We start from the raw sequence: 24,233 nt of genomic DNA, 5'->3' as shown, positions 1-24,233 counted from the left end.
TCCTTCTTTTCTCTTTTTTCTCTCTTTTTTCCCCCCAGTGGCCTACCATAAGAATTTTTAAACATGTACAAAAGTAAAATGGATAATGTAATGAACCTCATAGCACCTCTCCATTGTCTTCCCTCGTAATAAGTAAGCAACTAAGGGTAAAGATACAGAGGGTCGGAGTTTTCTCACCACCGCCATCGCCGCTGATACAACCAAACACAGTGTCAGGCACTGTTCTAGGTGTGTTACGTGGGTAAACTCCGTATGTCCCCACCGCAGATGTGGACCGTGAGGACCCTCAGTTGGACAAGTCCCATAGCTGGTGAGCAGCAGCCAGACACTAGGACACCCCCAGGGGGGCCACTCCCATCAGCCTCCTCCCCGCAGGCATGGGCGCTAGAAAGAAAGACACGCAGCTCACCACAGTCATTCAGCCACACGCGGAGGACTGGGTGCAATGAGGAAAAAGGCAGCGTCACACGCACCCAGATTCATTCCGCTGTGGGTCTTTCCCATTTTTCCTCAAACGTGTCTTTTGTTCACCAAGCGGCCAGCTGGTTAATGCTCGCCGGTCTCCACAGCCCATTCATCCCTCAAGAAACCCAATGCCCAGTCTCCAAAGGTCCAGAGGGACCCTGGGGTCATGTCAGGCCCCTGACCCTTGGAGCAGATCACTTCGAGCGTTGTAAGTCTGCTCAACCCTTTTTACAGACTGAAGTTTGTTGTAATGGGAAACACAGAACATTTCTTGGGGCACACAGAGTATCTTCATAATGTAAAGAGTGGGGAGAATGAAACCAAAAATAATAATAATAATAATAATTGAAAGAATTATTTTATTTTATTTTTTTAAAGATTTATTTATTTATTTATTTGACAGACAGCGATCACAAGTAGGCAGAGAGGCAGGCAGAGAGAGAGGGGGAAGCAGGCTCCCTGCTGAGCAGAGAGCCCGATGTGGGGCTCGATCCCAGGACCCTGAGATCACGACCTGAGCCGAAGGCAGAGGCCTTAACCCACTGAGACACCCAGGTGCCTCGAAAGAATTATTTTAAATGACTACTCAAAAGCAGGTCGATATTTTCATCAACAAGGTGTAGCTCTAGTCTGCAGTAAGGGAACGGCTCTCACAAAATGAACCTAGCTTGTACAGTATTTTGGCTCCTCAGTTGGGAATTCTGAGTGTCAGATCAGCTGGATTCCCAATATTCTGTCTCAAGGAGCTTCTGTTTTCAATTTATTTGGTAAATGTGTTCATTAGTTTCTTAGCACTTACTGTATCAAGACTTATGTTTGCTTTTCTAGTGCTTGAGAAATCAGCAGGCACTTCCCAATCCGTCCTCTCCTTTCCTCTCCGCAGCTCTGAGAGATTGTTCGAGCAGGGAGGGCTCTTTAATATCCTGTTCATCCAGTGGAGCACGTAGGAGAGTTGAATTGGAAGTAGAAGGCTGAACAGAGCCTGACTGAAAACTGTCGTCTTTGTGCACGCACGCACACATGCCAAGTTCAGATAGCCTTGCCAGCCACAGAGCAGAGGAAGGAGAGCGATTCAGGACATCCTTTCAGTTAGAGTGAGAGAGCACAGCCTTTAGAGTGAAGAGACTGGACTGCACATCCTAGCAACGTTGTTGTTTTCTTTCAGCGGGTCATCTGTGAATCTCTTCATTTGTACAGGGATCACTGTAGTCCTTCTAGTTCTGAAAGTTCATGATGCCAAGTTATTCTTAGTGGTCTCGGTCTATATAGGTACGCGCACCCACGTTCCTACATGCACATGTTTGTGTGTATTTCGTGACCGCTTCACGGGACTCGGCAGCAGGTAGAGGAAGGAGGGTAATAAATGTCACATGTTTGAGGAATATCCAGCAGCCTCTGTGTCTGAGGCAAAAGGAACATTGAGTTCACTTAGAGCATAATTTTCAAATACCAGCTCATTGAAATTCTGCATCTGCAAGATAAATTCACATCTGTGATTTTTAGAGATTTTAACCTTTCCTAAGTTTTAATTACTTTTCCCTGTACTGTTTGTAGATGTTACCTGCAGGAACACAAAACTTGGGTTTTGGCCAAAAAAATTCTGTAACGCTTTTAAAAAATTATTGGCCGTTTGTATTTAAAGATTAGCCTGGCTTATGTTTTCAGAATCCGGTTTGTGGAACAGTTTGATTCATGCGTTTGTGTCTCTCCAGAGGACATCCCAGACTCTCCATCCAGCCCTGGCTCCTCTAAAATCGCTCTGCTTCCACCTGTCCTGAAGAAAGTTCCATCAGACAAGGAGAGAGATGGCCAGAGTAGCCCCCAGCCTAGTCCCAGGACATTTTCCCAGGAAGGTAAGAAATGTTTCCTGTACGTCCGCTTTCTCCAAGGAGAGTCCTTTCAAGAGAAAGGAATTAATCTTGGACTCAACTAATATCTTAGAGTTTAAGTCAGCATCCCTGGGACTAAACTTTTGGAACCAGAGCAGTTTTCTCATTCAGAAACTTGATTCGACATTTTTGATGACACTGGATCTTAATGAAGGACCATACACAATGAGTGAAAATATACCGGACACCCCAACCCAAGGTTTAACTTCTTTGTAATCACTAGGTGTTCCTGCACGGGCTCTCAGCAGGTAAGGAGTGCCTTAAATACTTTGTGCCTCATCTCTGTGACTTGTAGGCCTCTAGGTCCCGTTATTTCCCAGAAAAGCTTCCCCCGGTTGTGAATGATCGCAGGCAGCCCCCGCAGGCCCAAGAGACCTGGCAGCTCCTTCTGCTTGCTCGATCATGAGGTCATGCATTCCTTATTCTCACAAGCGTGGCACCTGCAAGGACACTCTCGGGAAATCATTGTCCCCAGTTGGCTGCTCCTGATTTGCTGGGGTTGGAGCAGAGCAAGATAATGCTGGGACTTGGGTGCCCTCTCCTTGATCAGTGGAGGCGAGGCATGTTCGGGGTGGCTTCAGCAACCCACCATTCCTCTCCGCCCCCCCTCCCCACTTCCCTCATTCTGTTAAAAACGCTATGGACGGTTGGCTTCTGTCCTTCATACAGAGTAATATAATTGCTGTCTCGAAGCCCCCATCTGTAAGGACATTCCAGAGCCACACGAGTCATCACCCATGACCAGATGGCTCCTGTTATGGTTTGAAGCTGCTTTGTTTTATTTTAGATGCCTGATGCTGTAGAATTCCTTGACCCTTCAGGCTCTGAAACCTTCCCGCTCTGGCCTCTTTTCTTTTCTTAATGGTAGTCTCGTGTTGAAGTTAATAGGAAGTATTTCTGAGTACTGTCTTTGTGGCTTGGGAGAATAATAATAATTAAGAAAAAAAAGAAAAACACTGCCTGCTTTCTTCTGTCCGTTCTGCGGATTCATTTGGTGGGTACAGGCTTCACTCACCTGTGGGCTATAAATAAAAGGAGGTAGGGTTTTGACCAAAGCTGATAGAACACTCATATCAAGCAGAGCACTGAAAGCCATGAGAGGCAGCCGGTGCCTAGAGTCTGTTTACATGGAAAAGACAAACACAGAGTTTGCTGTGATAGCCGTAGCCCCCGGAAGTCTTGGTGTAGAGGGCAGAACCTTGGCTGGTGGCCAGTCGGACCCATGAGCCAGCAGCAAGCGTCCCTGGCAGCCCCTCCCCCACGCCTGTCCTCGTCTTCCCTTCTGTGACTGCCGACTTCACATCGTTACCTGTAAGGAAGTTCTGAAAATTGCTTCACTTTTATGAAAAGCTATGTGTGCTAGATGCCCAGACGATGAAAACAAGGCCGCGAGGAAGCCACCAGCCTCCTGAGCTGAAAATGGGTGCCATGGCACCCCTCTGGTTCAAGTGGGTGAATACCAGCGAGCCCTTGGCTGCTCCGGGTCCCTGAGGAACATCTTTGCTCCTCAGACATTTCCGAGCTCTGGGGTAGATGTTTGACGCCTTTCCTCATTCTCCCTCGAGAGCGAACACCGAGGATGATGCATGCCCCCATCTTTCTAGGTAGGGTCTGGAGAGTTTTCCCCGGGGATCCACAATAAGTCAACCACAGAGATCATTCGGGGGGAGGGGGTTTGTCACTTGGTATTGAAATTGGACTGAAAATACGCGTGCAGTCTGAGAGGAGTATGTAAAGTCTGCCCAAGGTGATAAGAGTCCGACCTGTTTGTTTATCAGCTCCCCAGCTATGCCGGCCCAGGAATGATAGCCGCTCGCGAGCCCTGTCTTTTTCTTTAGAAAATACTCCTGATGTGCTCATTCCTATTTTCTTGTGCATTATTCATGCTGGTTACTTCATTTCCTTGTTCTGTGCCTCCCTTCGGACTAGCGTGCCCAACTAATTTCTGAAACAGGTAAATTGCTATGATTCTTCTGGTTTGTTCCACAGTGAATGTGATTTTCGTTAATCCATCCTGGAATCAGAAGTGGTAACACGGGGGGCCTTTTGTTAGCACCCCTGGGGGGGCAGACTCAGAGCTCACCTCATTTTTGCACCACATTTCCATAATGTTGGCTGTTGAATTCTGTAGGTGACGGTGTATCTGGGCAGGCCCAACACTGTAGGTTCCTTAAATCCTAAGTGGGGTGGGTTCTCTGATATTTAATTTTTCATCCTAACAGTCGTTAACATTAATGTCAACACAGTGATGTATTTGCTAATATAAAGGGTAAAACGAATCCCTTTTCCTCAGTAGTGCAAAGAGGAGATTATTACAAAAGACATTCAGATCATGACAGTGACAAGCCTTCCAGTGGAGGGAAAAGATCTTCAAAACTGTACTCCACCATTGCGGAAGAGGAAGTGAATGCAATTGGGCACAGGAAGTCACAGCCAACAAATGGTTAGAGCCTTCGGTTATCATCCCTCGCTGACCCAAAGCTTACGGACTGGCACTAACAAAACCGAACTTTAATTGAGTAACTTCTCTCCCAGGACCAGTTCAGGGATTAATTCGGACAACTGCTTTTTTCGTGTTTTTTTCTTTTTCCTAAATGGCAACAGGATGGTCCTTCCCTTTGGAGTAAAAAAAAAAAAAAAAAAAAGTATGAACTTAAAAATCTAAAATTAGAAAGTGTCAGGAGAAGGATCAAGTTACTTTGGAGTAGGGTGACTTGTCCTTTCAAAATTTTGTGACCATGTAGGTTCATTTTTATATTTGGGGTCATACCTCCTGTTTTCTCGATCTCTCTACTCTTCTGTTAGATTGTAATTGGGATCGGATCAGAGATTCTGAGAGTAACACAGTTTCTACCTTTCTCAAGTATTGGCCGTAACACCTTACCTTATACTGTTTTGGGAAAGGAGCCGTAAAAAGCCAGGACTAAACGCAGACCTCACACCATGCCCACGACCTCTCCTGGGACATTTGAGGACCCCTTAGGGAGACAGAAAAAGTACCAATTAACTTTTCAACCTCTGAGAACAGTTTATTCAACTTTACAACTCGTTGGCACCTGTCTTCCGTTGGACACTGTGGTAAATGGTAAACTCTGCCATGTTCAGTGCAGCCGAAGACAGTCCCCAGGAGACAAAAAAGGAGACAGATTACCAGTCGGCTTTAATCTCCAACAGGGGCGATGTTAGAGCAAGCGTAGCTGATCCGGAGAGGAAACGTCTTTTCTGTGACTCAGTACTGATGATCTTCCTGGCTGATCACTTTTTATAAACTTGCCTGGAAAAATCTGAAAGGGCGTCTTTGTATCATAAAAGAAAAAAAGATATATAAAATATCCTGGTAGATGAGATTCCTTGGAAATATTTTTTCTCTTGAAACAGGTCACTTGTCTTCCTGTAAAACTCTAGGGGGCAGTTAACATGTGAGTGTGCTTAGAGTCCCAGTGATGAAGGGCCCGGCACGGCCCCTCACAGCCTTCTTCACGCCCCAGACAGCAAGTCAGTGGGAGTGATCTTATTATGGGGCTAACTCTTCTTTATTGCAAAAGGAGAAACCATTCTCAAACTCTAGCACTTCCTTACTGATAGTATGACTCTCGCGACCCACCCTCCAGCTTAACAACCCACTGAGTTCCCTACGATGGCTCAAGTGGGGACCACTGTCTTTGAGAACTTCCCTTGACAGAGGCTTAAAAACCAAAACAACGACAAAAAAGCACCTACTAGTGCCTCACGGGCAAAAACCTTTGGAGCCAGCTTTCTTGGCCAATGCAGTTGGATGAGCCACAAGCTCTGACTTACCTGGTGATCTGGCACATACCACCTAGATGCTGGGGTGGACCAGATGGAGTGAAGGACGCCATCCACAGCGTAGGTCACATACAAACGTTCTGCCTGGGCCAGCAGGTAGCACGTGCCCTACCTAGAGAAACTTTTAGAGGATTTCCTGAAACTACTAGGTCAACCATACTTCAATTAAAAATTTAAAATAAATACCAGTGATGCCCCCAGACACTACTGTGGTTGACCCTATAATCAATCACACAAACAAACACTATGACCCATTGTTTTTGTACATAAAGTTTTATTGGAACACACAGTCGCGCACATGCGCACACATGGATTTCCTGTGTGTTTGCTTGTAGACACATCCTTACGATAACTTACAGTAGACACGTGCTTACAGTAACTCTTCTCTCTGTAAGAGATTTTCTCTGATATTTTCCAAAGAATCTGTTCAAGCGGTAGAAAAATTACATCAATGAATGCCTAAGACATTTGTTTTCTCAGGAGAGGCAGAGTTCTTCTTAGAGTCTGTTGAAACGGAAGCTCTGTCTTTGTGTGGCCTCTTCTGATGAGGTTGCACAGATGTTCCTAGAGTTTGGAAATTTGCATTTGAACTATTGTATCAGGTGACTTCTCTCAGTTAGGAAGAAGGCGGCTTGAGGTGACACAGTGTCCCCGCTTTTGAGAAGCCACTGGAAACACTTCACACAGCACACACACCGAGACCACCCCCAGGACCACACTGACCCTGCAGGAGGGCGCTGAGATAGTGAAAAGAGGCTGACGACGGGCGTAAACCAAATCATAGGAAGGCAAGGAATTCTGTGCCCTTTGTAGATTTTTCCATGACCTCTTCAGCCTACAGTCCTCACCATCGTGGGCTGCATCCAAGTTTCATGGAATTCAACAGGACCATCTTGTATTTGCTTTTCTGCTTCGGTTTCTTGAAATACGGACGGGAACCCCCAAAATGTAATTTTTACGGGAGCTTCAATTAAAGTCATTTTATGTCAGAGATTTGAATTTTGTTTTGTTAGTGCCAACTCCTGTCTTCATCCTTGAGAACCGCAAAGCAGTCTGCTTTCTGAATAGTTAGTTCCTGGTTAACAAATGGCATTTGGCAGAGCAATGCTGTTACACGAGCTGTGTGCCTTCCTCTAAATCCTTCACGAGCGACTTTGTTGATCCTAAAACAGCTTTTTTCTTTTCCTAAATCAAGTAACCGTGTAACAAACAGAGGCCGTTGTTCTCAAAGCATGCTGCGTAGTTTTACCATGATTACTGTTTTAATTATGTGGCTATTTTCGTTTTGACTTGACAGGTATAAAATGCTTCCTTTTCTTTTACTGGAACTCTCTGTCACTTTTGAATTTCATCCCCTTTCCTGTCTTGCGTTTAATGATAAGCTGTGATGTTGTCATTAGAGTGTGTCCTATTTTCTTGAAGAAAATAGGTGGTTTTGGCTTTGTATGTATCACGACATATCCTGTTTGTACAGGCCATCTCCTTTTGAGATTCCTTTTATTCGTCACCTGCTTCTTCCATAATCCAACCCAGAGCCAACCAGTACCTGGCTTTGGCTTGTGGTCTGTAAGCTGGTGCTCTGTTTTACTTCCCCCCCCCCCACCCACCGGATCTGGATTCTACTACCCCTAAAAGTTCTTCAAAAAAAAATTTAACAGTTGGTCTGCAATTTTGGCTCTTACCAGAAAGCATTAAAAAAAATCAGGGCCGGCTACTGAATATTATTTTTAAGGTCATCATGTTTTCCTCCTGGGAAATGTGAATGCTCCTGGAGCTTAAAATGGAGAAAAGCTCCAGTTTTCAAATGCATCTCAAATTCTGAATTTATATGCACATTTTGGAAGCTTTAAAATTAGCACATGTCTATGTGTATACATGTACTTGAGCGTGTGTGTGTGTGTGTGTGTGTGTGTATGCAAAGTCAAAACATCTTCAAGAATGACAGATTTCATGTTTGAGCCTCTCTGCACCAGTCATTGGCACTGTAGATGGGAGGTGAGTATACACGAAGCATTTGTGTTGAATAAATTACCTGTTCAGTTACACAAGTATTTTTTATCATTTTAATGGTACGTGGGATGACAGTAAACTCGTGAATAGATGACACGTATGGAGATGCCCTAACACGTTGGCTGCACGGCTACTTGCTTGAAGAAGTGGAGTGAAACAATCTGATTTTTCTTTTTCATCGTGCATAAAGTCAGGCATTACATCGGGCTACCTAGCAGAAGGTTCATCTGAATTAGTTTAAAAAAAAAGAAAAAAAAAGCCTGGATTTTATAAATATTTTTAAACGATTTCCAGAGTTTTAAGTTTCAAGCAGACATAATCTTATTTGGACTATTCATTAGCGGGAGCTTTGACCAGACCTACTTCAATATCATTGCAGTCAGCATCCTAATTATATGTAACCAAAACAGTTGTTGCCGGAGGACTGGAAAACAAACTTGACAAAGAACATTCTGCCTACAAAGTTGTTGGCACCAGCGATCTGGGCTGATGAGAAGGCAAAGGAGTCTGGGAGAGTGAGCGGATTGGCTACTTGTCTGACTCTCGTTCCCTGATCTCACCTCCTTCAGTCCCCTGTCCACTCACGGGCCTCCCTACAACTAGCTAGTTTCATGATCACATTCACAAGTGTTAGAGTTTATTCAGTGAGAGTGAGTATTTTTAGAGTGGACTTTTTAAAGACTTTTTATTTATTTGAGAGAGAGAGAGAGCTCAGGGGTGGGGGGAGCGAAAGGGAGAAGCAGGCTCCCCGCCGAGCAGGGAGCCCAATGTGGGCCTCGATCCGAGGACCCTGGGATCATGACCTGAGCTGAAGGCAGATGCTTAACACTGAGCCACCCAGGGGCCCCTAGAATGAATTTTTAAACAGTGTCACTGCCTTAGTGAACTGTTTTGTCGGGCCCCTAGAAAGACCATGGTATTTGTCTCAGGGACTATGTTGGACAAATTAAAATCCGTGCCTTCATGACTGGTACTGGGTCCACATCACCAACCTAAAACCCGGCCTGTTAACTAAACCAGTGTTTGCTGTATCTTTCTGTACCCCGCCCCCCGCCCTGACCCTAGCCCTGGAGGACTCAGAATCATTGTCACTTGGATGTGGATTGAAGGACATCGAAGGACAGTCTGCTTTCTGCAGGAAGATTCCTATGTGAGATCTCCCTGAATTTCAGTTGGCTATGCCCCAGCGTCCTTGGTCCGTGGTGCTCTGTTTTTACCTGTGGCATAAACATTGTTGATGGCATGAATTTCTCCATTTTTAGAGAGTACTCTGACGTCCCAGAACATGAATTAGGCCTGGGATTTTGAGGAAGCTAAACTACTGGAAGGGATGAAAACCTTTTGAATCTAAGAATTTGAGTCTATATGTTTGCTCTGAAGACAAGAAGCAGTGTATCACCATGTTTATTTCTTCTTTTGAACCTGTAGTGTTGGAAATTTATTTTTGAGTCACCTGACAGACAGGAAAAAGTCACTTTGGTTTTAAGAGGGAATCACTAGAATTTTCTAGCAAGATTTCCCTAGTAATGCTCTATTTTGGGGTCAGATTATTGCAAAGTGTCCTTGCAGTGAGGATACCGTAAACCCACTCCATTTCCTCCTGTGCATGTCGCACACGCAAAAGTTGAGAATTTAGAGGACTCTTTGTGTATTACTATCATATTGATTTTGTGATAAAGGACAAGCTATATATAGAAACCTATTTTACCTTTTTCCCCAAAACTGATTTGTTGACAACTATCAAAGGACATTTATTTTTTTTACACAATTCAAGCTAAAAAATAAAATCAGTTGTAATATTTTTTCATCACTTTTCCATCTGAGGTGTTAGGTATAAAGAGGTCAAATTTTTAAAAATTACTCATTTGGGGGACCCCTGGGTGGCTCAGTCAGTTGCTTAACCTGCCTGCGGCTTGGTATTTTTAGCTTAAGTGGGATCTGTACACTAGGTGTGTGGTACCGGTGAAGCTCTGCTGTAGTTGTAAAGAACAGGGTCTTTGAAGGAGAGATTCGGTTTATTTTTTTTAAGATTTTATTTGTTTTAGAGAGAGAGAGGGCATGCGAGCAGGGGGAGGGGCAGAGTGAGAGAGAATTCTCTAGCAGACTCCACTGAACGCAGAGCCTGATGAGGGGCTTGATCTCAGGACCCTGAGGTCATGACCTGAGCCAAAACCAAGAGTCAGATGCTCAACCAAGTGAGCCATCCCAGCGACACAAGAGGGACCCAAGGGAGAAGTCCAGTTTCAATCCGGATTCCACGTTTACAAAACCTGCCTTGCAGGGTAGCTGTGAGGAGCAGCGATCATAGAGCGGAGTGTGTCTGACGTGACTTGTACCGAAGGCTCCGTTCAGGCAACTGGTCTACCACCATTGCCTTGTCAAGTCGCAGGGGATCCTTCATGTTTATATGTGATCAGAGCAGGCGACAGTCCTGGCACTTGTGTTTTCCAGAGGCTAGTTCCAAAAGAATTGATTGCACCGTCAGTGGTATTCATTCCTTTCCACAAGACTTTAAACGGTTCGTTTCCTAGAGAGTAAGACCGAGGTTTGCCAAGGCTTGGAAAGGTCTCACCACGGTTGCTGGGCCCTTCCTCAAGTCCTTGTCCCAGAGCAGAGGCAGCCAACTCTAGATGGTGGCAGAAGGCATCACGAGGGACATCTGTCTGGCCACGCCTCCACCAGGCTCTGTCTTGTTCTCTCGGCCACACAAGGGGCGTGAGGGGTCAGAGGGGCCCCTTCCCTTCCCCCATCCTCACCCCCAAATTCGCAGCCACAGCTATGAGAGGTTTACCCTCTCATAGACTGGGCTTTTTATGTTTTCTTCTTTTAATTTGTTTCTGTTTCTTTTGTTTTTTTCCTAATTTTCGTCTCGAGTCTCTACACGTAGTTGGTGAATTGTTTCTGCGTCCACTCCCCTCAAGCCCTCCTGCCTCTTGGAGCCCCTGCATCTCACCCCATTACTGGTCAGGCCATTGACTGTACCTTGTTCCTCAATTATAATGACACCCCTCCCTTTCTGTTTCAGTTTCAAGGAGAAGCTGGGGCCAGCAGCCCCAGGAGTATCAAGAACAGAAGCAATGGTCCTCCAGTAAAGATGGCCGCCAAGGCGGCAAGTCCAGCGACTCTGGTGAAGAAGCAGAAAAAGAGTTTATCTTTGTGTAAAGGTCCCCCGTGCCAACGGCACAGGGTGCTCAGTTAGCCGTCAGAGAGGAATCAAGGGCAACACCTCTTCCTACTTCCGACGCTCTTCTCTTGGTGCTTTTTTCTTTTCTTTCTTCTTCTTTCTTTACTTATTTTTTGAAAACAGAAATGGACCCATTGAGGGGTCTTCTCCCCACCTTGGCATTTGAATTTGAAGCATTTCTTCATCTGCCTTCAGTGAATGCCAGCAACTCTCCATGCATCCTACTTGAATTTTCTCTGAGGCAGCTACAGTTTGCCCCGCAGGATGAGTTTGGGGAGGTAAACAGAGGAACTGGACACATAACTCACGCAGGTAACACCATCGGCAGACCGTGGGGCACTGCCGTGGGTACCCGTGTCACGTCTGCACTTGACTCGATAGATTTATTCTTGATGTATGCAATTGCACATTGTGAGTATATTAACAGAGCACACTAATAAATAATTTGTATAAATGATATATATTAGATCTCGGCTATGGTTTTTACATTCTCCCATGGGGAACTTCTTCCTTCCTGATGTGGAATTGTACATTTAAATTTGGTCGGTGACCTTTGCAGGACCGTCAGTAAGCACAGTGAGGAACAGAGTGAAAGAGGCCCACAGCTGACACTACCATGTGCCCGGGTTAATGTACATAGTTGATTGGAATGAAGTTTTATGAATATTTGTGATTTTCAAAGGCCTTTAATTTCTGTCTGCATATTAGCTTTTAATGTATGACTTGAAGAAAGAATACTTTGACCCCTGTAAAAAATCAAAATACTACTCTTTTTAAGACATTCCACAAATATTCACTTACATTACAGGCTGAGGTATTTTATTCATATGTATATTTATATCAATAAAAAGATTTTACAAGTGGAATTTTGACCTCCTTTGATTACTTTTTTTTTCTTCGAAGATTTATTTTAGAGAACAGGAGGGGTGGAGGGAGAAGGAGCGAGAATCCCCTGCAGACTCCCTGCTGAGCGTGGAGCCTGATGTGGGGCTCGATCTCACGACCCTGAGATCATAACCTGAGCTGAAACCAAAAGTCGGACACTCAACCAACGGCACCACCCAGGCACCCGCTCTGGTTACTTTTTAAAGTTAGGATTGGCTTGTGGTAATGAACTTTGTTCTTATTTCTAAAATCCAGAATGAGCACAGACCCCAGATAACCAAACCTATTAGACTCATAATAAATATAGCTTGCTAGTGCATTGCCTGCTTTCACCTTTGGGGGAAAAAATGAAATTAATCAAAAGTTTATGAGTTTGATCCACTTCCCGTTACCTCAAATCAAGGGTCTTGTAAAGGGGGCAAGCGTGAGCAATGAATGTTTTGAATTTACAAGCCGTGTGGTTGACTGTTGGCAAGAAGAATCGTACCAGTTGGGGCTTGTGGGACGTGACTGTCCCCCACCCCCCACCCGCACACACAGCTGGCATAGACCGAGGGCCAGGAAATGTGGACCAAACGGTTTCCTGCCACTGCATGGGATTCTGTGAAGACAGGTGTAAGGTAGTTTTCTTCCATTGCAGCTCTGCCGGCATCAGTGCCCGTGGGAGAGGACGGCTCTAATGTCTCTAATGGCCGCCGAAGGTAGGAGAAACATGAGGGCAAAGATGGCCCTCGGTGAGCTAACAGCTGTATACCGGGTGATCGAGCCGACGTCGGTCGCCAGCGGACCGCAGTGGGAAGGGGGAGTTCGTGTCCGTGATGCTCAGGAGACCGCAGAGGAGAGGACATGGGTGCAGGGCCTTGGAGTCATACCGTCCCTATGTGCAGGGACTTGGATTCACAGGAGTGTCCCCTGTAAATACATGCTAGGACCAGGTGAGGCCAGACGGGGTGTGCTCGTCACAGAGCAAACGAGGTCACGCTCCCCTGGAACAGTGTATGCTGAAGACCACACCTGAGATCCCTGGGTTTCGGCACAGGAACTGTTGTTGAGAGAACAGGGAGAAGGCCAGGCAGTGACTGGCCTCGGTGCTTTATTAAGGAGTTGGAACCTGACTGTATGCAAATAGGAGCCGCTGCGTATTTTTAAGCAGTAATAGAAGATCTGGAGTACATAGAGGTCCAGCCTGTGGACCAGAGGCAAGCAGCCACGCGAGAATCCTTCATTTCCCTTCACGACGATGGTCAGGAGCTCCCTGTCGAGATGCTTGTTCGAGGGAAAGTACTGTTGGGGGTAGGGCGGGGGCGGGGTGATTGTCTCCACCTGCTTCACCTGTCTGGCCCCTACAGAGCTCATGCCAAAGCCACTCCTCCCTGGCTTCTCCTGGGCAATCTTCGCTCTAGGACCTTCCACTGGCCTGACCAGGACTGACTCCGGGCGGCGCCCGAGCTCTCTCCACCCAAGTGTCCTTTCCGCTTGCCTTCCACAGGTGAGTAACCAGCATCGTGCGTGAGGGGCCCCTCGCCTGCCGCTCCCCCCACCTTTATCCTTCACAGACCTTTCCCCCATAAATCAATCTCTGCAGGCTCATCCCACCTTGGCCTCTGCTTCCTGGAGAACCGGAACCCCACCGTCCTCCGGACCCTGTGTCCCTCAGCCAAGTTCAAGAACATGTGGTGTGTGTCTGCTGAGCTAAAGGTCAGTGCACTTTCCTCAAAGTCTGTGGGCTTGTGTGTGTGTTTTGTGAATAAAGTAGGGAATTTATGTCTCAGTCCCTTAAGGCCGCTCTAACAAAAGTACCGGAGACTTGGCGGCTTAAGCAACAAATGTTTCTTTCTCCTGGTTCTCGAGGCTGAAGTCCAAGCTCAAGGTGCTGGCAGATTCGTTGTCTGCTGAGGTCCAGCGTCCTGGTTCATAAATGGCTGTCTTCACCTTGTTCTCACACGGTGGAAGCGACAAGGGAGGTCTCTGCTGTCTCTTTTTTAAAGGCAGGAATCCCATTTGCGAGGCTCCCTTATCACCTAATCAGCACCCTAATGCCCCACCTCCGGATGCCGTCACGCTGGGGACAGGACTTCCCCTAAGAATTTGGGGGGGATACAAACATTCATTCTGTATCAACTTATTGCATGTCTCTAAGAGAAAGATACCTTCAAGGCAGAGTGGACTGACTGCTCAGGTCCTCTAGGACTTTGGCGATCTACCCACACCTCGATTCCAGGACCCACGTCAATCAAGTGCAGCAGAAGTGAAGGGAGCTGTGCCCGCCTTCAGGGCCCAGTGAAGCCAAGTGCAGAGACTGCGAGGGAGCAGACCAGGAGCTGCACAGCCCAGGGAGCCCACTGGCCTGGCCAGATGGCAGGGGGCCTGAGCCTCCCAGAAAAATCCCAAAACAGAGAAGCAGAACGGCTGCTGGGAGGGGTCCAGGAATCGTCCCATGGCAGGATGATTTTCCTGCTTGTGCCATGTGCACGCCCAGAATGAAGACTGAGGCTAGATCACAGCCCATCCCAGGGGCGGCAGGCAGGGGCCGAATAATCCAAGAGTCCCCTCGGCATGTTTGGGGCACCGGTGGCTACATCAGGCAGGCCTACCCTCGAATGGTGCTTTTCCTGAGTCTCACATCGGTCCCTTGGTGTCTACTCCGCACGTGGCATTGGCCAGCAATTGTCAGGTGCGGGTCAGGGGCTGGAGAGGAGTCAGAGGGCAGCCAAAAACCGGCCACTGGAAATTGAGGAGAATCTGGACCCCTGGTTTACGAGGACAAGGAGACAGGCCTGCAGGAACGAAGCAGCGTACCCTATCCTGAGTGCCTTGGAGGGGGCGCCAGTGCATACCACTTCTAAATCAAAAATTTTAAAAATTTTTAACTACCTGAATTTTAGTGTAGTTACTTTTCTTTGTAAGACTCCATATCCTGTTGTATTTCTGTAAAACTGTATTCCTATAAAATTGTATTTCTATAAAATTGTTATTCTGAGAAGGGGTCGCTAGACCTCATGAGACTAGAAGGTTCAAGCAAAGTGACAGATGGGCTCTAGAAGCTGCCCGAGGCCCCGCAGGGCAGGGCAGACGCTTCTGGAAATGAAGAGGAAATGGCTCTTCTCCGGGACACAGATTCCCTCCTGCCGTCTTCAGAGCTGTGTTCTATCTCCTAAACCACGCGTGGCCCTGGAAGTCTTTCTTACTGGCTCCGGGAAGTGCCTAACATTTAAAAATCACATTTATTTGGAGGAGCAGATAGTTCCAAGAGTTGGACCAGGAGCTCAAACTTGAGTGTAAAGCGTCATCTTTGAGGCTGGCGTGGACACACGTCAGCGGGCGCAGCTCTGGTCAGAAGTGAGAAGGTGGGTAGTTTTCCTCCGACCAGGTGAACAGACGGAGGGCTTGGTCTTCCAAACCAGGACAGCTGTAGAAGGTCACCCCATGTCCAGACCTCTCCAGAGCATCGTAGCTCAACTTTGCCCAATCCCAATTCCTTCCTTCCTCTTGATCGGTGTTGATCCCAAGAGCGCGTCCCAATAACCCTCTTGCACAACATTGTCTGTCTCACAGTTGGCTTTCTGGGAAACCAGTCTGCATCAACTTTGAACAAAACGAATTAAAATATTTCAATTTAAAGTAGTGATGTTGAACTTATTTAACGGACCCTATTTATAGTTCGCATCGATGGGCATCGTGGCGACTCTGAGACCCCTGGGGACGGCACATCCAGGTTCCCTCCCCCCCCACCAAGTACAGTGCCCCGCCCTTTTCCGCAGGAGCTTGTGGGAGACCAGCAGAGCCTGCCTTTCTCCCACCGGCCTCTTGGCATTTCCTGGCTGAGGGAGAATGCCCTCTGGGAGAAGGTCTGCCCTTGCAGCCTGTTCAGGAGAGCACAGTAGTTTTCCATTAGCAGAAGCTGCATAAATGGGGTTCTGGAAACATCCAGGAGTTCCCCCTCCAGCTTCTCCCCAGTGCTGCAGCCTCCTCTCCTTACCACTCTGAAAGAAATGGGCTGTAATCTCTTCATCAACAAATATTTACACATCTGCCGTCTGTCGAGCACCAGGCTGTGACCATCCTGTCTCCTTGGAAACCACAGGGACCAGCAGCACCGAGATCCGCCCCGCCCCCCGGGAGCCGCCCCAGAGAGCTGAGGTCTCCTGGGAGCCTTGCAAAACCACTGGTATTGGTTTGAGGGTTCTTAACCCCTTTAGCTCGGGTTGGCCCGTTTTGTTTCTTCCCATTCGGTCATGTGCTTCCCTCTGTCACCCTCAGCTGCTGCCCCACTGCCAGCGAGCGCTCCATGGCCTCCCTGTACCTCCTCGAACGTTCCCCTCGAAGGCATCTGCCAATACAGTGGGCTTAGTACTCAGAAGTTTCTGGCATTTGTGAAATGCTTCCAAACGCACTGTTATTCACAGTGTGCAGGTGAAGAAATGGAGAAACAGGGTAATAGTTAGGGGCCTGCTGAAATTCCTCCAGGAGTAGGGAGAGGATGACAGTAAGAATAGTGAACATGATCTGGGCTTTGGCTATATGTCAGGCACACCATGCTTTACCCCGTACACAGTCCTCCGAGCAGCCCAGGGAAGGAGGTGGCATTATCATCCTCATTTAAAAATAAGGAATTTGGGGCGCCTGGGTAGCTCAGTCCGTTGAGTGTCAGCTCTTGGTTTCAGCCTAGCTCATGATATCAGGGTCCTGAGATCGAGCCCCGTTTTGGGTTCCGAGCTCAGTGTGGAGTCTGCTTATCCCTCTCCCTCTGCTACCCTCTCCCCGCAACTCACTCTCTCTCAAATAAATAGAGAGGGGGAGGACATGGAGAGGGAGAAGCAGACTCACCGACGGAGCACACAGGGAGAGCAGAGAGACTGATGCGGGGCTCCATCCCAGGACCCTGGGACCATGACCTGAGCCAAAGGCAGCTGCTTAACCAACTGAGCCACCCAGGTGCCTCATAAATAAAACCTTAAAAAAAAAAAAAGGAACTTAAGGCTCAGAGAAGTTGAGTAACTTGCTCAAGATCACACAGTTTGTGACCCAGGCAGTCCATCACCCCAAATACCATCCAACAAGGAGGAAAGCTCATTCCCTGATTCCTAGTCCAGCGCCCTGGGAAGCAGGGGCGGAAGCAGTGAGAGTGGTGGGAAAAGTGTGTATCTATGTAAGCCCCAAAGGTTGCCCCCAGAAAAGGGTACCCTGTCCCCTGCCAGGGGGAAGAAAAAAGCCCTTTTTGTGTGGCATTAACTTCACTTCCCAACAAGTAGAAGTCAGGCTCCTCCAGCTTTCCCTCCACAGGGAGACTATACTGGGAGAGCTGGAGGGAAACGGGCCCCACTCCAGAAGCTGGGCCATTTCCTTCAATCAGGAGCCCCAGGGGCTCAGCGCTGCCAAACTGGCCACCGCACTGATTGCAGCTTTAATCTCAATCCCACGCAGAGAAGGGGCACTGATTAGCTAACAACTGCGTCCCAAGGAAAAGCCCCGGACGTGCTGGTCCACTAACTGCAAGCAGGTGGCAATCAGGGAGCCAGCCCTCTTGCCCACTCCCACCCCCACGGCGCAGCATCCTTTATGAGCTGCGGGGGGCGGGGGGCAGAGGGGTGGGAAAGCTGTTAAGCCTAGATTGGAGACCTAGAGAAAAAGTGACACATGTATACTGTCTCCTTAAAAAATAAAAATAAAGCACAGAGTAGGTAGTTTCTCCTGCTGACTTTTCAGCCCCAGGCCCCTCGGGGCCATGCCAGGAGGTTTTCTTGGCACAGGGACTGCTATTGGCTGGCTTGTGGGGCCTGGAAGAAGTGGCTTGGCTTTTCGTCCCCTAGGGAAGGTGTCCGGAGCAGAGCTGGCCATCCGCACAGCTTGGCCTGCTCCTAGGCTGTGCCACCAGCTCTCGCACGGTCCCCGTGGCGCGCCTTGCCTGTTGGGGCCCGGGGTTAGCTCTTCCTGCTGACCAGGCGGCTGTGATGGGATGAGGTGGGAGTGGTAAGGCCTGAACACCAGGGTGTCACAGAAGGCGGGGACAGGGGGGTGTGGCAGGGGTCAGGCTCCCGCTGAGAGCATGTGGGCATGCCAACTGCTCCTGTCCTACAAGTGGGAAACAAGGATAAGTAGGAAGCTGACATCAGGTGCCCCCAGCTGTCCCCCGCAACACTGTCCAACGTCACCCGACTTGCTGAAACCCACAGTGCATTTCCTCATCTGGAAATTGGGGATAATGATTCCTTCTCTACCTCTCTTGCCCTTGGACCCTGTTCTGACATGAATGTCTCGTAGCGACGCGGCGTGACTTCCAAAGCTGGGCCTGAAGAGATCTCCGGCTGCGTGTCAGTCTCTTAGGTCGCTCCCCCTTGGCATCCAGCTTCCGTGAGGAGCCCAAGGGAGCCATGTGGAGGGGAGCTTGAAGCCTCCCCGCACACAGCCCCAGCGGAGCTCCTGGCCCACCGTTCCAGCTGCCAGCCCCATACAGGATGCCGTTTTGGACCATTCAAGGTGATGCCACCAGGAGCAGCGATAACCCTCCTCTGCCAAGCCCCAGGCCAACTGCAGAATTGTGAGGAAGGAAATGACTGCTGTTCTCTGCTTTGGGGCGCGGCTGGTTACCTAGCAAAGGACGTCATGAAGAAGCCACAGTCCAGATGAAAAGACGAGCTGTACCTCCACTGCTGAGTTTCGTCTGGGTGAGCTCCGAGGCAGATACCAGGCAGACCTTTGCTAGAAGGTGGTTAAAACAGTGTTACCCTCGAAGGGAGCAGTAGATAGAACAGAGAGCATGACCCACGCAATGCCAAGGACAGAAATAGCTGGAAACAAGCAGCCAGAGCTGAAAATGAGTTCTGAGTGATCCCAGGAGGGCAAAAATAGTTTCAGTGATCACTGTTTCATAGCAGAAAGGTTCATTATTTTAAATAATTCTCTTCGATCTTATGCTTTATCATTTGAAAGTTCATTTGCGTTAATGCCATTTATGGGCAAAAAAAAAGTCATTGACTATATAGGCTATTAAATGGAATGAATTCATGTTTTGGCAGAAAATTCATCATTGAGTAATGCAGGTACTCCATGGTTCTTTTCTGGGGTACTCCTCCTTGAGACCTTGGTTCCTGGGCCCCAAACTTTAAGTCATCTGTTTCAGTTGGGTATTGATCTCCCTGTTAGCCACAATCCCATGCTACCCCTTCCAAGTCCTGCCCAGTGCATGGCATTTGGTGGGCACTCCACAAATATTTAGAGAATCGAGCCAAATTGACTTCTTGAATGAACGTTGGTTCCCAGAGCTCTAAAGGCTTCCAATGGGCAGTATTTTCCTTATGGACAAGTTAGGAGTCAGTCAGTCACATTTAAGAGCTCTAGAAACCCAGACCACTTGCAAGAAAAGGTTAATGCCACACCCCGATGCCCAATTTATGTCCTCAGGGAACAGAGAAACATTCGGGACTAACAATGAGGAGGATCAACGTTGCCAATTTTATTTATTTAATTTTTTAACATATTATTAACGCATTATTTGCCCCAGGGGTACAGGTCTGTGAATCATCAGTCTTAACACAATTCACAGGACTCACCATAGCACATACCCTCCCCTGTGTCCATAACCCAGCCACTCTATCCCTCCCATCCCACCCCCCAGCAACCCTCAGTTTGTTTCCTGAGATTATGAGTCTCTTATGGTTTGTCTCCCTCCCTGGTCCCATCCTGTTTCATTTTTTCCTTCCCTTCCCCACATGACCCCATGCCCTGCTTCTCAAATTCCTCATATCAGAGAGATCATATGATTATTGTCTTTCTCTGATTGACTTATTTCTCTCAGCATAATACCCTCTAGTTCCATCCACATTGTTGCAAATGGCAAGATTTCATTTCTTTTGATGGCTGCATAGTATTCCATTGTGTATATATGCCACATCTTCTTTATCCATTCATCTGTTGATGGACATATGGGCTCTGTCCATAGTTTGGCTATTGTGGACATTGCTGCTATAAACATTGGGGTGCATGTGCCCCTTTGGTTCACTACATTTGTATCTTCAGGGTAAATACCCAACATTTACTGTGGAGCTGTTTGGGTACTTGCAAATTCTTTTAGTTTTTGTTTGTCTTGGAAGCTTTTTTATCTTTCCTTCTGTTTTCAATGACAGCGTAGCTGAGTATAGTATTCCTGGCTGCATATTTTTCTCATTTGTGCTCTGAATATATCATGCCAGTCCTTTCTGGCCTGCCAGGTCTCTGTGGATAGGTCTGCTGCCAGTCTAATATTTCTCTGTTGTATGTCACAGACCTCTTGTCCTGAACTGCTTTCAGGATTTTCTCTTTGTTACTGAGACTTATAAGTTTTACTATTAGATGATGGGGTGTGGACCTGTTTTTATTGATTTTGAGGGGGATTCTCTGTGCTTCCTGGATTTTGATGCTTGTTCCCTTCCCCAAATTAGGGAAGTTCTCTACTATAATTTGCTCCAATATACCTTCTGCCCCTCTTTCTCTCTTTCTGCTTCTTCTGGGATCCTAATTATCCTAACATTGTTTTGTCTTATGGTATCACTTATCTCTCAAATTCTCCCCCTTGTGATCCAGTAGTTGTTTGTCTCTCTTTTTCTCAGTTTCTTTATTCTCTGTCATTTGGTCTTCTATATCACTAATTCTCTCTTCTGCCTCATTTATCCTAGCAGTAAGAGCCTCTGTTTTTTATTGCACCTCATTAATAGCTTTTTTTTTTTTTTTAATTTCAACTTGGTTACATTCTAGTTCTTTTATTTCTCCAGAAAGGGATTCTCTGGTTTCTTCTATGCTTTTTTCAAGCCCAGCTAGCATCTTTATAGTCATCATTCTGAAGTCTAGTTCTGACATCTTACTAATGTCATTATTGGTTAGGTCCCTAGCCATCCATACTGCCTCTTATTCTTTTTTTTTTTTTTTTTTGAGGTTAGTTTTTCTGCCTTGGCATTTTATGAGAGAATAAAATACTGATAGAATAAAATATTGAAAGGTAGCAACACCTCTAGAAAAATACACACTAACCAAATTGGAAGAGATCCGAAACCGGGGGGAGATAAAGGAAAAAAAGGAAAAAAACACACACACACACACATACATATATATGATTAGACTGGTGAATAGAACAGAGCCACACACTTGATTTTGGGTGTATTTTGGTCTGTTAGAAGAGAATGCCTCCCAAAACTTTAAAGAAAGAAAAACATATATTTACAAACATAAGGGTAAACATGATGAAGGGATGGAACATGACTATAAAGATGAAAATTTAAAATGATTTTAAAAAAGGAATTGGGAAGAAGTTGGTTGAAAAAAAGAAAAAAAAAAGGGAGAATGTGATCAGGCTGGAGACTAGAACAAAGCTATATGCTGGGGTTAGGGTATATTTTGGTCTCTTAGAAGACACTGTATCCCAAAATTTTAAAGAAAGAAAAACTTATGTGTGTACAAAAAATAAGGTTAAATACAATGAAGAGATAGAATATGACTATAACAATGAATATTTTAAAAGATTTTTAAAAAGGTATTGATAATATAAAATAGTTAAAGAGGTTAAAATAGGAAAGGGGAAAAAAGAATAGAATAGAAAAAAGAAGAATAGAAAAAAGAAGAATAGAATTAGAAAAAAAATAAGAAAAAAAGAGAATAGAATAAGAAAAATATAAAATTAAAAAATTTAACTTTGCAAGACTAAAAAATCATGGGGAAAAAGCCATGAATGGTATGTGATGAATTCCCGTACCTCTTGAGTTCCGCAGTTCTCATTGATCAGTGAACTTGGTCTTGGCTAGATGTTCTTGCTGATGTCCTGGGGGAGGGGCTGTTGCAGTGATTCTCAAATGTCCTTGCCCAAGGCACAGTTGCACCGCCCTTGCCAGGGGCCAGGCCAAGTAATCTGCTTGCGTTCGCTCTCTGGAGCTTTTGTTCCCTGAGCGCTTTCCGTAGAGTTCCGGAGGACGGGAATGAAAATGGTGCCTCCCACTCTCCACCCGGAGGAGCCAAGAGTTCAGGGCCCCACTCCTCAGTGAGCCCTCGGAGAAAAGCGCTCAGTCACTCCCGTCTCCCTGGCCTCTGGCTGCGCTCCGAGCTCACCCAGCCTGCGACCGAGTGTCTCTGTCTCTGGCACAGGGCCCGTTTGGAGTCTCCAAACCCAGCAGATTCCTGCAGCTCGCTCCTGTGCCGCTCCTCCCGGAAAAGGAAGGAGAATCTCCCCGGATCTGCCGCTTGTGGGGTCCCTGCTGGAAGAGCAGTGGCCTGAATATGCGTGGATCACGGTTTAAGGTAACCCCGAGCTGAGAGCCCCTCCTTGGCTCTGTCTCTGCAGCCGGCTTTCCCGCTCCGATACCTGGGGGCTCTGCCACCCTCAGATACCCCTAGTCTTTCTGTGACCCCCGCAGGTCCTGAAACCACACTGTCCCCGCCAGGGCTCCACCCCCCACTTAGCCTCTGGCATGACGTCCCTCAGTGGAGCAGACTTCTGAAAGTCCCAATTTTGTGCTCTGCTGCTCTAACTCTCGCCAGGAGCCGTCCTCTCCCCCCACAGTCTATCTTCCCATATACTGCCTCAGATTCACGTCTCTGCACGTCCTACCTTCTGGAAAGTGGTTGCTTTTCTGTTCCTAGAATTGCTGCTCTTCCTTTCTTCCATCTCCCGTTGAGTTTGTAGGTGTTCAGAATGGTTTGATAACTATCATACTGAACTCCTGGGACCCAATGATATTCAGGTTTCTTTCTTCTCCGCCATCTTGCTCCTCCCCCATCCACGCATTTTGTATGTGATGTGGATCTTATAGTCATTCTTGACGAGATCAGTCCCTAGAGTAGCAACTGTATTTCTGCAGGCATTGCAGTCTAGACGTTTCTCTCTTCTACCAGTATGGACCATGCTGACATTGGTGTGTTTTTGTACACATAGCTTTTGTTCACATCTGCACAAGTCTCCCAGGATAAAATTCCAGAAGTTGGATCAGAGCCTAGGAACTTTTTTGTGGTTTCCCAAAGTGGTTTCCAGAAAAACATCATTTTTTGCTCCTTTCAGCAGCACCCAAGATTGCTGGATTTATTGAAGGCTACTGGCATCAAGTATCATAGCTTTTTACATTTTTGCTAAGTGAATAGGCAGTGACAGGTCCCTTACTCTTGGCTTTTGTTTTCAGCCACAGGACAACACAGCAATTAGCAGTGTATCTAATTTGCCACTTGACTGGTTTATGGAATGGGATGTTCGGCTAGATCATTACCATAGGTGATGACTCGCCTTTGGAAGGTTATTGAATCATCCCATTATTTTGATGCATAAATGGAGAAGCCTGTCTTTTCCAAATGCCCATCTATAGTTTACATTTTGCAGCTTGGTTTAAACCCTGTTCATATTTTAAATGCTTGAAACCGAAGGAGACTGAATTTGGGTGGGAAATACTCATAGGTGAGACTATTTAGGAGGAATTTGATTTTAAATATACATAACTATATCCAAACCTCCACACATAATTAACATGCTTTTATAACTGGTAGAAATTATCCCAGCTTTGAAAGAAATCCACTTGTGCTGGGGAGTGACTCAGCTGCAGGAAGACCATGAGAATGACTTTTTCAATCAAAATATGAAAACTAAAGGATTTCTTTTTTCTGCCCTCCAACAGACCAGCACTGATCAGTTCGATTCAACTCACAGTTACTTAGCACTTACTGAATTCATAGCATATACTCTGATCTGCAAAGGCTGAATGATGATCTTTTCCTCCAGTCACACAGGGCTTTATATTATATACCATTGAACATTTTTCACTTGACAGATATTTCAGAAATTACCTCCAAGACTGCAAAATAATGTGTTGCATCTGGAAGACGACGAGACTCAGGGGGCTGTTTGCTGTAAGGCGTATTTGTCTTGGATCTCTTCCAAGAGAGCATCAGACATTTTTCTACGGTGTAGCCTCATTTAGGAATGGGCCTCACAGCCTCGTCCTGCAGGGGAGCCTGGGCCCCATGTGTTTACAAACCGAAAATCAATA

At 46.7% G+C, this 24,233-nt stretch overlaps 1 protein-coding gene and 1 long non-coding RNA gene across 2 annotated transcripts in view; both read left to right on the top strand.

The window, feature by feature from the left end:
- CARMIL1 (capping protein regulator and myosin 1 linker 1) overlaps positions 1-12,219 on the top strand; it is a gene marked incomplete at its 5' end in the record, with an annotated part of 293,134 nt that extends 280,915 nt beyond the window's left edge. The window contains 3 exons of the mRNA XM_080805968.1: positions 2,178-2,318; positions 4,651-4,797; positions 11,197-12,219. Coding sequence (XP_080662094.1) covers positions 2,178-2,318; positions 4,651-4,797; positions 11,197-11,333 — 425 coding nt within the window. The 3' untranslated portion in view covers positions 11,334-12,219. The remainder of the gene's footprint in view (positions 1-2,177; positions 2,319-4,650; positions 4,798-11,196) is intronic.
- Positions 12,220-12,828: 609 nt separating this feature from the next.
- On the top strand, positions 12,829-15,858 carry LOC308344815. Its single transcript, XR_013967013.1, has 4 exons — positions 12,829-12,941; positions 13,590-13,729; positions 13,826-13,938; positions 14,092-15,858. It is a non-coding gene; the product is annotated as an uncharacterized lncRNA (long non-coding RNA).
- Positions 15,859-24,233: the final 8,375 nt, after the last annotated feature.

This window comes from Martes martes, assembly GCF_963455335.1.
Source record: "Martes martes genome assembly, chromosome: 6".
NCBI lineage: Eukaryota > Metazoa > Chordata > Mammalia > Carnivora > Mustelidae > Martes > Martes martes.
Note: the sequence above shows the minus strand (reverse complement) of the source record. Positions and strands in the feature narration are given on the sequence as shown.